Source organism: Larus michahellis, chromosome W (genome assembly GCF_964199755.1).
Source record: "Larus michahellis chromosome W, bLarMic1.1, whole genome shotgun sequence".
In the NCBI taxonomy this organism is placed as follows: Eukaryota; Metazoa; Chordata; class Aves; order Charadriiformes; family Laridae; genus Larus; species Larus michahellis.
The window spans coordinates 18,546,752-18,559,742 of record NC_133929.1 but is presented as its reverse complement, the minus strand read 5'-3'; the positions used below and the strand labels follow the sequence as shown (position 1 = coordinate 18,559,742).

General features: G+C 43.2%; 1 protein-coding gene across 17 annotated transcripts in view; it reads left to right on the top strand.

The window, feature by feature from the left end:
- The window catches only part of LOC141735523 (PC4 and SFRS1-interacting protein-like), a 66,155-nt gene that overhangs the window by 32,942 nt on the left and 20,222 nt on the right, over positions 1-12,991 (top strand). For all 17 annotated transcript variants that reach the window (XR_012584766.1, XR_012584767.1, XM_074568459.1 and 14 more), the window contains 2 exons: positions 1,273-1,349; positions 3,154-3,292. Coding sequence is in view for 7 of the 17 variants with exons in the window: in XM_074568459.1 (XP_074424560.1) it covers positions 1,273-1,349; positions 3,154-3,292 (216 nt within the window). In the remaining 10 variants the exon portion in view is untranslated. The remainder of the gene's footprint in view (positions 1-1,272; positions 1,350-3,153; positions 3,293-12,991) is intronic.

Below are 12,991 nucleotides of genomic sequence, written 5' to 3'. Positions count from 1 at the left end.
ATGGATTCTGTCCCTTTATGATTCGATGGCAATAGGGTGCACTGTGCACCAGTGTCCACCAGGGCTTTATACTTTTGTGGCTCTAATGTGCCAGGCCATCAAATCCACACAGTCCAATAAACTCGGTTATCCCTCTCCTCCTCCTGGCTGGAGGCAGGGCCCCCCTAACTTTGAGGACAACATCTACCATTAGCAGATGAGTTCCTGTCTGGACCAGAGAACTGCTTACCATGGACTGTATCAGCCACCCTCCTGAAAAAATTCTTTTTGTTGCCACAGCAACAAGTATAAGCAAGAGCCTCTCTCACTGAACAGAAAGTTGGCTCTGCTCCATCCCAAACCAGGACAATATGTAAATCTAATACATGTGCCTACACCCTCGTTCTGACTCTAGTAGCTGACACTTAGTCCTTGCAAGAAACATACACATGGGATAGAGAGTGGGATTACGCAGAGAGACAGTTGAGAAAAGATTTAATAAGAAGATAGGACAGACTGCAGTGGTCAGGCACAGGGCTCAGCTAGACAAGCATACTGACCAGCCCTGTATTTAACCCTTTCTTTCTATCCTCTTCTTTGTTTCTCCCTGCTTTCCATTTTCCCAACATGTCCCTTTATGGGTTTGCATAGTACTATTGATTCCCTTACCCCTCCCAGTCTGGTGTCCAGGATCTACCCTGGTTTATAATCTTAGTCCTCCTGGAAGCGGCGCCCGTAGTTTCTTGTTAGCCTATCAATTAGTGTGAGTGGCAAGGTTTGTTTCTTCTCACTCTTTCCGTGTTTGTTTTGTCAAGTCTGCCTCTTTGCATATTTTGTTTCTGGCTTCCCCCTTTTCCTTAGTTTCCCAACTGACAAGGTCCCTGATTAGATAACCTTGCTGGAATAAACATTCTCACACTCCACATGTCCTCATCAATTAGTATGACTTACCAGGTTTGGTTCTCATCACTGCCTTCCTTATTATTTGTTAGTCAGGTTTGTGTCCCTGTATATTCTTGTTTATGGTTTCCTCCTTTACTTATTACACCTTTTTTGCATTGAAAAGGTCCTTGACCAGATACCCTTAAAGGAACAGACACTCTCTTTCTACATATGCTTACAAATATCACTCTTTTTTTTTGTATATAATCCTTGAGACTTGTTTTGTTTACATCTCTCTCACTTTTTCAATAGTATTTTGTTTCTTCAGGTTAATACTTAACACTTAAGTGTTTTCCCCTAGAGTGTTTTTAATTGTTACTAAACTTTAATTCTAGTTTCTCTTTCTCTTAGGTGGATGAAATTCCAGATGGAGCAGTAAAACCTCCTGTGAATAAAATGCCTATATTCTTTTTTGGCACTCATGAGACGTAAGTCCTTTAGACTAAAGGGCATATTGTTTTCATTGCAGGATGTCTTAACAGTAGCTTAACAGTTTGCATCGTGTGTTTGAAAATTATGTGATTCAGTAGCAGACTATATTTTCTTAAATTAATCTCTAGTGGTAAGATAGGCAGCTTTCTTTCCACATTTGCTATGAAATGGTGTGGTTATAGTCTACTATCCCCTGCAACATGCACTTTTTCCTGCTCAGTAAAAAAGCAGGAGCCTACCCAAAGTGGTATGATTGATATATCTATCTTTTGTAAGGGATTTTAACTATAGTCCCGTGTATCCTCAAAACTGTGTTCTAAGGGTAGATGAAATAAAGCTGAAAAATCAAAAATATGGAATAAGTAGCATTTGAGTCCTTTGAGGGGGAGAAGGGGAAGGTTTGAGAATAAGTCAAGAGGTGCATTTGAAGCCCAGGGTCTCATCCCAGTTAGTTTCATGCCTGCTATTATGTTAAGTATCCAAGAAAGACAGAACACTAACGTTTTGGTAACACTAACATTTTGCAATGGAACATGACATTTCCTTTGAAAGAACCTGATTTTTCCCACTTCTAAATATGTTTTTATGCTATTCTCTGACTATTATAGTGAAATTTGTCATGCTACTTCATAATGTTGTTCTACTGTAGATTACAGAGATCTTTAATTCAGTGTTAATTTCCTGTTTGACTTTTGGGGGAAATGCTGGTTTTATTCCCTTTTTTTAATAAGCTGCAAATAGTATTGTAAAGCAGGTCACAGAGCTAGTTGTTGCCTGCATAATTGTTTCATTTCTTGTACAGCTTGCAGAAAGCTTTTTTTGTCCTCCTTAAGACCATTAAGAAATCTATAAAAATCTCTCTAAGGTGGTACTTCCTACCTATCTTTAAAAATAGATGTGGTAGAGAAAACACAGCATTCTTATGAATTAAAAATAAAGCACTATCAGCCCTCACTGACACTACTTTCTATTTGACTCTCTTTAAGAAGTGACTTCTCTGTCAGTGAGCTTTGTGCATGTTTGACTCCTATAACCATGCATTTCATTGACTGTTCACATCACTCCATATAGTTCTATATAGGTTCAATTATTTTTTGTGGTTTTGTGGGGAGAGGAAGCAAGACAGAAATGTTGAGCATTTAATGTAAAGCATTTAATAAAATTGTATATTTTTTGTTAGATTTCCATGTCTTTCAGGATAAACTATATATCATTCTTACAAAGATCTAGGCAAATCATTCTATTCCAACTTTGTTTTGTCATCCCAGTCATACTGGTTTTAATTTAATAATTTTGAAAGATTTTTCTTTGGCTTGGAGCCATATCTTCTTATACTTGTACTCATCTTTCATTATGTTTCCAGGATTTAAGGAATCTTTATTTCTTCACATTTTAGCTTGGTTTGCTAAGGAAGCAATGGCTCTTTCTGTACATCAGTCAGTTGCTCCATTTTTAATCATTGTTTGACAGTGGTGGGTGGCTCTGTCAACTGTGATCTTAACAAGACTTAACATTCAAGACACAGCATTGGCTGTTTCTTGCTGGAACACTGAACACCGAACACCTAGGAGAGAGCAGTGGGTGTGGCAGTACTAATGGAAAACTGGATTTGTTGAAAGCAAAAGTTTAGAAGGCTAAAGACGCTTCAGTAGCAGCACTTCGCTGATTACAGACTATCACTTCAGATGCCTCATTAATGAATATTATTATTTTTTATAATATCTGGTACTAAAGTTAATTTGAAGAGTAGCAATTTAAAAATGTGATGTTTCTGGTAACTAATGTTTTAATCTCTTGAAGGGCATTCCTGGGACCAAAGGATATATTCCCTTATTATGAAAATAAAGAAAAATATGGCAAACCAAATAAAAGAAAGGGCTTTAATGAAGGATTATGGGAAATTGACAACAATCCCAAAGTGAAATTCTCTCATCAGCAGGTAAGTGATTCAGAGTCTGTGAATACTTTAATCTGTTTTGTCATATTGTTGTAAAAAAGCAACAATGGCTTAGCTGCTATAGGGGAATAATTTATTGATCTGCATCACTGAGTTGCAAGTTGGACTGATGTTGCTATTGTTATTTACAATTTACCTCAGATTTTCTGCAAAATAGGAGAAAATTGCTCTTCTATATAATTGTGGATGCCATTTTATTACAGTAAAGTTAAGGAGAGATCATGTTAATAGCTTCAGGACATAAGGATAAAGTTACGTTAGTTACCAGGGAGGTCCCAGTTGACTGGAGGTTAGCAAACGTGACGCCCATCCACAAGAAGGGCCAGAATGAGGATCTGGGGAACTACAGGCCTGTCAGTCTGACCTCAGTGCCTGGGAAGGTTATGGAACGGATCATCCTGAGTGCCATTATGCAGCACATGAAGGACAACCAGGCGATCAGGTCCAGTCAGCATGGGTTCATGAAAGGCAAGTCCTGCTTCACTGACCTGATCCTATGACAAGATGACCCGCTTGGTGAATGAGGGAAAGGCTGTGGATGTTGTTTACCTGAACTTTAGTAAAGCCTTTGACACTGTTTCCCACAGCATCCTCCTGGAGAAACTGGTGGCCCATGGCTTGGATGGGTGTATTCTTCACTAGGTAAAAAAACTGTCTGAAGGGTCGGGCCCAGAGAATGGTGGTGAATGGAGTTAAATCCAGTTGGCAGCCAGTCACAAGTGATGTTCCCCAGGTCTCAGTATTGGGGCCAGTTCTCTTTAATATCTTTATCAGTGATCGGGACGAGGGGACAGAGTGCACCCTCAGTAAGTTTGCAGACGACACCAAGTTAGGTGGGTGTGTCGACCTGCTGGAGGGTAGAAAGGATCTGAAAGAGGGATCTGGACAGGCTGGATCGATGGGCCGAGGCCAATGGTATGAGGTTCAACAAGGCCAAGTGCCGGGTCCTGCACTTGGGTCACAACAACCCCATGCAGCGCTACAGGCTTGGGGAAGAGTGGCTGGAAAGCTGCCTGGCAGAAAAGGACCTGGGGGCGTTGGTCGACTGCCAGCTGAATATGAGCCAGCAGTGTGCCCAGGTGGCCAAGAAGGCCAACAGCATCCTGGCCTGTATCAGGAACAGTGTGGTGAGCAAGATTAGGGAAGTGATCGTCCCCCTGTACTCGGCACTGGTGAGGCCCCACCTCGAGTACTGTGTTCAGTTTGGGGCACCTCACTACAAGAAAGATATTGAGGTGCTGGAGAAGGACAACGAAGCTGGTGAGGGGTCTGGAGAACAAGTCTTATGAGGAGCGGCTGAGGGAGCTGGGATTGTTTAGCCTAGAGAAAAGGAGGCTGAGGGGAGACCTTATCGCTCTCTACAACTACCTGAAAGGTTGTAGAGAGGTGGGGGTCAGTGTCTTTTCCCAAGTAACAGGTGATAGGACAGGAAGAAATGGCCTCAGGTTGCACCAGGGGAGGTTTAGACCAGATATTAGGAAAAAAATTTACACTGAAAGGGTTATCAAGCATTGGAACAGGCTGCCCAGTCACCATCCCTGGAGATATTTGTGTAGACATGGCGCTTAGGGACGTGGTTTAGTGGTGGACTTGTCAGTGTTAGGTTGACAGTTGAACTCGATGATCTTTAAGGTCTTTTCCAACCTAAATGATTCTATGAATGCTTATAGCCCTGAGGAAGTCTGTTAAAAGTAAATTGTATCCCATCCCAGGTAAAAGCAAATTTTGTTCTACCCTCCTCGTGCAGTGGCACCATAAAGAACATTTCTTTGACATCCAGTATCGCCATCCAGGGTTGAGTGGCAGCTTGGAGGGTGGCAGTCAGTGTAGTAGTGTTCGGGACAGCAGCTGTAAGAGGAGCCGTGTTTGCATTTAACTTTCTATAGTCTATGGTTAAGCACCATTTCCTGTCTATTTTTTTAACTGGCCACACTGGGGAATTATATGGGGACTGTGTTCAGAAGATAATGTGTCTTTTTCTAGGTCGGCTATGACCTCCACAATACACATCTGGTCAGCTTCAGAGATAGGATACTGAGGGACATTAGTTATTTTTGAGTCAGGCAGTATGTATGCAGCTCGCGGCAAGTCAACTGTGACAGTTCACTGATGCCCATGGGTAACTGCTAATTTTTTCTCAGCTAACCAAGTACACTCTAGGTAGCCAAAAGACCAAACACTACAATCCAGCAGTTTCCAAACTCATCCTTGTAATACATCAAAGCCTAAAACATTTTCCTTCCATGGAACTACTGCTAATTGGTGTATTGATATTCTTTTCTCCCCTTGCGATAACAAGTTTAGCTACAGTAAAGTAGTACAGTAAACAAGTTTACTTTTGCCAGTAAATCCAATTATTTTAACCCTTTGTCAGCTGGGCTTAATGTTAATTCTTTGAGCATCCAAATGTGAAAGTATTGAATTTGAGCTCCTGCGTCAATTAAAAATGTCACTAGTTGTCTTTGGGGGCCGATTGGAACATTGATATGAGGGCCGCCTGTGTTATCTCATTGATAAGCTTCCATCATGGGGTTTATGAGATTGGGGAAAGTGTCGGGGGTTCCAGGGAGTCTGTTTTACTTGCCATATCCATCTGCTGTCTGCATCACCTTGGGATTGCCCTGCTGGTGTTGGTTCATCTTACCCCATTTCTCAACTATGATTTACAATGCCATGCATCAAATCTGCCCAGGTTGGGATGGGTCTGAGGCAGGGTTGGCTGTCCTGACCCTCCTGAACATTATGTTCTATGTTTTGTCTTATTTCATCCCTTGTTGCAATGAGGTAGGATTTTAAAACAGCAGGGGGCTCCCCTTATCAATGGTCTCATGGCTTGGGGGTGTTACGTCCCAGTCCGACTACATCGGGCCTGGGAGAGGTTCGTAATGATTCCGAGTGTGAAATTAAGACACAAACAAGGTCAGATACCACTCACTGCAGGTTTGCAGGTTTATTGCTATTCCCCAGCAAAAGTCACTGAGACAAGTGATAGAGTAAAGGCAGAAGTAGAGGAAAGGCAGAAAAGAGAAGCAGTATTACGGAGCGTAGCAAGAGTATAGTCACCACCACAGGCCCAACGACATCTCGGCGGTCCTCCGGAAGTTCAGCGGCGTTCCGTTGATCTGTGGTTGATGGTGGTGGGGGTCTCAATCCCAATTCCCAAATTGTGGTGGGTCACCATGCCAGTTATAGTCCAGGTAGCTCAGGTCAGTCCGTAGCTTGACCAATCAGCGTGGTGGTGGCCTTTGCCGAGCCAATTGTCATTTTACACGGTTGCTGTATAAGCTTTTCCTGCCCCCTTGCTGTTTGGATAGTGCTTGGCTTCAGCAATTTTGGAGTTAACAACAAAGGCTTGGGTGGGCCCCAGGCTAGGCAGGGTCTGGCCACTCTGATAGCCAGAGGCCTACACCCTTTCCAGCTGGGGGAAGCAACACACCCTCTTCAGCTGATGCCAATCTTGTGTGGTGACTGGCAAGCAAGAGGATGGTCTGCAGAAGGTGCTAAATAGATACAAGCAAGCTTCTTATTGGTCTGCAAGCCTGCTGTCGATTTTCAGAAGCTTAAGCAAGCTTTAAGACAATTATTTTAAAGTTCCAGTCTTTCACAGGGGGGTTTACAAGGGCAGAGATAGGGTAATAACCATATGCAACCCTGTTGTTCGCAGCCTGAAAGCAGGCTGCTTTTGTAACAGCAGTAGATCACCTCCAGTTAAGGAGACACACCACAGACATTCAGTCTCACTTTTGCCAGGCTTCCGCCCATGTTTTTCATGCAGATTGGCCAGTTGAAGAGAGTCCCATGGAATGGTCTTTATGGTATCTCTCTGGTTGCTCCCTTGAGGTCCAGCAGATATCTCAGGTTTAATAATAGGGGCTACCTTAAATTCTGATTCATCTAATTCACTCTCATCACTAAGTTCTTGATCAGAGTCTTCCCAAATATCTCTGTCCCAATCTTCCTGGGAAATGATTACCTTATGAATTTTCAGAGGATCTAGGGGGTTGGGGGCCCGAATTCTCACAAGTTCTAGTTTATCCTCTAAATTCCTGCATTTTTCTTTTTCCTCACCCGGTTGTTCCTGCAGTTGCTCTATTTGCAGAGATAACAGCGTTTCTTGTCGCTTTCTTTGTTCAACCTCATCTTGTAACACCCTCATTTCCTGTTTACATTTCTTATACTGATATGCAGCTCCCAAGCACGTTCCCAATATTTTTCATATTATTCCCTTCTCTTTACCATAGAATCACAGAATCATTTAGGTTGGAAAAGACCCTTGGGATCATCGAGTCCAAACATCAACCCCACTCTACAAAGTTCTCCCCTACACCATATCCCCTAACACCACATCTAAATGACTCTTAAACACACTCAGGGATGGTGACTCCACCACCTCCCTGGGCAGCCTATTCCAGTGTCTGACCACTCTTTCCGTGAAGAATTTTTTCCTAACGTCCAGCCTAAACCTACCCTGTTGCAGCTTGAAGCCATTCCCTCTTGTTCTATCGCTAATTACCAGCTCGAGCTGGTACTGTTAGCTCCTGATAAGACATGGCCTAGATTCCTTAGTTCATGAGAAGATGCCTAGCATAGTTCTCATGGTTTGCACAGCAAGGCTGATTTCAGTCAGGCCTACCTGTCAGTGATGCCTGAACCAAACTACTGTTAACTCACTCAAAGTGGGTGCATCCATCACACCTTCTGAGCTGCAAGTACTTGCTCTCCGCAAATATCATGGCAACATTCACTATCTTAGTGTACTATATTTTCCTCCCTTCTTATATTTGTTGGAAGCAATGTTACATCTTTAGGGGCACAGAGTCTAGTTGGAGGTCAGTAACAAGTGGTGTTCCCCAGGGGTCAGTACTGGGTCCAGCCCTGTTCAATGTATTCATCAATGACCTGGACGAGGAGATAGAGCGCACCCTCAGCAAGTTTGCTGATGACACAAAGCTGGGAGGGGTGGCTGACACACCAGAAGGCTGTGCCGCCATACAGAGAGCCCTGGACAGGCTGGAGAGTTGGGTGGAGAGAAGCCTTATGAAATTCAACAAGGGCAAGTGTAGGGTGCTGCACCTGGGGAGGAATAACCCCATGCACCAGTACAGGTTGGGGGCTGACCTGCTGGAGAGCAGCTCTGTGGAAAGAGACCTGGGAGTCCTGGTGGACAACAGGATGACCATGAGCCAGCAATGTGCCCTTGTGGCCAAGAAGGCCAATGGCATCCTGAGGTGCATTAAGAAGAGTGTGGCCAGCAGGTCGAGGGAGGTCATCCTCCCCCTCTACTCTGCCCTGGTGAGGCTGCATCTAGAGTACTGTGTCCAGTTCTGGGCTCCCCGGTTCAAGAGGGACAGGGAACTGCTGGAGAGGGTACAGCAAAGGGCTACCAAGATGATTAGGGGACTGGAACACCTCTCTTATGAAGAAAGGCTGAGGGACTTGGGTCTCTTCAGTCTGGAAAAAAGAGGACTGAGGTGAGGAGAAATAACTGGACTCCAGACGATCCAATGTGAATCAACAGAAGCCATTTATTAAGCACAGATCATCATCTTCTATACCCTGTGTTGTAGCCATAGACGCGACTCACCTATTTCTGATTAGCTAGTTACACTGTCCACGCGCTGTCCATGCAGTTCATTCACAGATCAGATTGGTTACAAGAATTCGCATAGTAAATTGCTTAGTCATTAGCACAACATGTTTTCTACCTTCTCAGTTCCCATTTTTCCCATGTACTAATTCCATCTTCTACCACCTGTTTTGCCCTTAATCTAATCTCTCATAGTAGGGAGGCTGGCTCACATGGCCATTTTCTCTCAGATACATTCCTATACTGAGTGGGGATCTTATCACTGCTTATAAATACTTAAAGGGTGGGTGTCAGGAGGGTGGGACCAGGCTCTTTTCAGTGGTGCCCAGTGACAGGACAAGAGGTAATGGGCACAAACTTGAACACAGGAAGTTCCACCTAAACTTGAGGAGGAACTTCTTTACTTTGAGGGTGTCAGAGCACTGGAAGAGGCTGCCCAGAGAGGTGGTGGAGTCTCCTTCTCTGGAGATAGTCGAAACCCGCCTGGATGCATTCCTGTGCAACCTGCTGGAGGTGACCCTGCTCTGGCAGAGGAGTTGGACTAGATAATCTCTGCAGGTCTTTTCCAACCCCTACCATTCTGTGATTCTGTGAAATCATTTCTGATCTGCTAACACCCTGAGATCAGTTAAAGACTAGTGATATTCTAGTCTCAGCCCTTCTACTCTAATAGCAAGGTGCATTTCTTTGAGATGGCCTTCTTGTCATAGAGCTAACAGTTTTAAAAGAAAAAGAACACTGAAAATGCTGCCTGAGGTATTGAGAGGTACATCTGTTTGTTTTCTTCAAAAAAGGATGAAAGAAGCTAGTCATGTCTCCTAACACATTTCTGGAGGGATATTTGAATTGATGGGTGATCCTTAATAGAATAACAGGATAATCTAGTGTCCCCAATTGTTCCATGCTCTACCCTGTCCAAAATCCTAATTTTTATAACTAAGATACAATACCAATTTTGATGTATTAAAAAACTGGGAAAAGCAGTAGTGCAAAATCACAAATGGCACAGAAAATAAGAGTTACATCAATTAGTCAAGTTTTTAACACATCCCAAATTTTGCCGCTTTGGTTCATGACAGCATGAGCTACCTCACCTGAATTTGTGAGTCTTCTGAAGCACAGAAATACAGTACAGAACAAGGTAGAATACAAAGCTGTAGAGTACTCTGAGATGTGCTACACTTTCTTCTTGTGGACCAGGCCTGATTTCCCAATAAACAATAGAGCATGCCTTTCCTGGGCCACAGTTAGACTTCTGGAGTAGGATGGGCATGTCTGAATAAGTCTTCCTGAAGAGTTTATTGAAGTTAAAGATAGATACATTGTTCTGCAACAAATGTCACTGACAAAATTCCTCAGAAATGGAAAGTATTAGTCATATAATGTTCTAGTTCTAATCAGAGAAAAAAACATGCATCCAAATAGCTGCTGTAACTGTCAATCTTTTTTTTTTTTCTTCATGCAAAGCAGATAAATAGCTGGAGCTATAAACCCTGTGAAGGAACTAAAAATATTTCCTCAACTCTTGGTCTTCAAATGTTATCAGAAAAATAAATTCCAAATCTCCAGCTTGAACAGAAATAGCATGGAGACCAGATATGGTTCCACAGAAGAATCCAGTTCTGTCCACCCTATTCTGGGGTCACCAAGACTATTTGTGTCAAAAGCAAATAATTCTGTGCTAAAAGTCTGAGTTCAGATGAAGACCTGTCAGAAGAGGGAGATAGTAGGTATATTTTCTTTAGATAGTAAGTTCTCCATTTTTGTTTTTTTTTCCATCCACAAAGTTATTATACTAGTTCTTGTACAACAATAGTGCGAAACTCTGCCTGCATTTGTAAGTTGATACTATTAAGTTACAAGCTCATTATAAAAGGTCAATGATTTTCAGTGCTGGCTATTATGCAGAAATAGCCAGATGGTGTTAGGGTTAGATTACAAGGGTGCCACAAATTCCAAAGCAGGGATCAGATGCAAAGACTGATTCCTTTATATGCTTGTTGCCCTTACTGGCACCTTTATCCTACATCCTATGATACTTCAAGAAGGGAGATGGAGGGGAAAGAATGAAGACCATAACCTAAATGACAACATGGCCTGCAAACTACCAACACTTGTGGTTTTGCTAGTTCTCCTTAGTGCTGTGCAGTGCCCACTTGAATCTAAATCAATTGAAAGGCAGGGTCTAGCCCCATGTTTTCAACTATCTCTTACTATCCTCCAAGTTTATTACTGACTTTTCTGTGTTCCAACTCCATACTGTCTACTCTGATTTATTCCATGCCTTAAATTGAAATATGTCATGGTATGGAGGAAATCTGTAATCCCTCTCAGGTTTCCATTAAATACTGCTTGACTCTATGCTGTCTGTTGCTTTATGCTACCCCCTGATAAAGGCTGTATTGAAATAATCTAAAAAGCTGCTTCTTTCTTTTCAGCCCTAGCTTTACCTTCTGATGGTCTACCTTTTAGTATTAAATGCTATAAACACACCTTCTGGCTTGTACTGTAAAATACGAGACAAGAAACATCACTAACTCCTTGTAGCTAAAGCTGTATTTACCATAGTGCTAACATCAGAGTTGAAATTATCTAACTGTGCTCTCATCTGCAAATGTCAAGCTGTGCAGTGACTGCTACTCTGCTCTGTGTCACTCTGAATCACTCCTGGGATAGCAATGGGATAAGGGCTGTGAGGCATTATACACCAGGTAGCTTGAGATGAAGTACTGATGTTGCAGGTTATGAAATCCTGCTGTTTGGCTATTGGGAATATAGACATATATACTTGTCCTGGTTTCGGCTGGGATAGAGTTAATTTTCTTACTAGAATCTAGCATAGTGCTGTGTTTTGGATTTAGGATGAGAATAATGTTGATAACACACTAATATTGTATTTGTTGATAAGCAGTTAAGGACTTTTCAGCTTCTCATACTGACCTGCCAACAAGAAGGTGGGGGGCACCCAAGAAGCTGGGATGGGACACAGCTGGGACAGCTGACCCCAACTAACCAAAGGGTTATTCTATACCATATGACATCATGCTCTGCATATAAAGCTGGGGGAAGAAGAAGGAAGGGGGGGATGTTCGGAGTTATGGCGTTTTGTCTTCTCAAGTAACCATTACATGTGATGGAGACATGCTTTCCTGGAGATGGCTGAACACCTGCCTGCTGACGGGAAGTAGTGAATTAATTCCTTGTTTTGCTTTGCTTGCGTGAGCGGCTTTTGCTTTACCTGTTAAATTGTCTTCATCTCAACCCATGAGTTTTCCTTATTTTTTGATTTCTTCTCCCCACCCCACTGGGTGGGGGAGAAGTGAACGAACAGCTGTGTCATCCTAGTTGCTGGCAGGGGTTAAACCACGAAAATACTGTTTCTGGACTGTATAGCTTTATTGTTATCCTAGTAGAAAAATAATCCTTTCTTCTCCCTCTCATTTTAAAAAGAAAATATCCAGTTGCCCCCTACATTCCTATAAAGCTGAATCCATTGAGCTATTCTCAAAACTACTCTGGATGGCTCAATGTCCTCATGGAAATCTGTGACGAGTGGCGTTCCTCAGGGGTCAGTACTGGGACCAGTGCTGTTTAACATCTTTATCAGTGACATGGACAGTGGGACTGAGTGCACCCTCAGCAAGTTTGCCAATGACACCAAGCTGTGTGGCACGGTCGACACGCTGGAGGGAAAGAATGCCATCCAGAGGGACCTGGACAGGCTTGAGAGGTGGGCCTGTGTGAACCTCATGAAGTTCAACCAGGCCAAGTGCAAGGTCCTGCGCCTGAGTCACAGCAATCCCAAGCACAAATACAGGTTGGGCAGAGAATGGCTTGAGAGCAGCCCTGAGGAGAAGAACTTGGGGGTGTTGGTGGACGAGAAGCTCAACATGAGCAGGCAATGCGTGCTTGCAGCCCAGAAAGCCAACCACGTCCTGGGCTACATCAAAAGAAGTATGGCCAGCAGGTCGAGGGAGGTGATTCTGCCCCTCTACTCTTCTCTTGTGAGACCCCACTTGGAGTACTGCATGCAGCTCTGTAACCCCTCAGCACAAGAAGGACATGGACCTGTTGGAACAGGTCCAGTAGAGGGC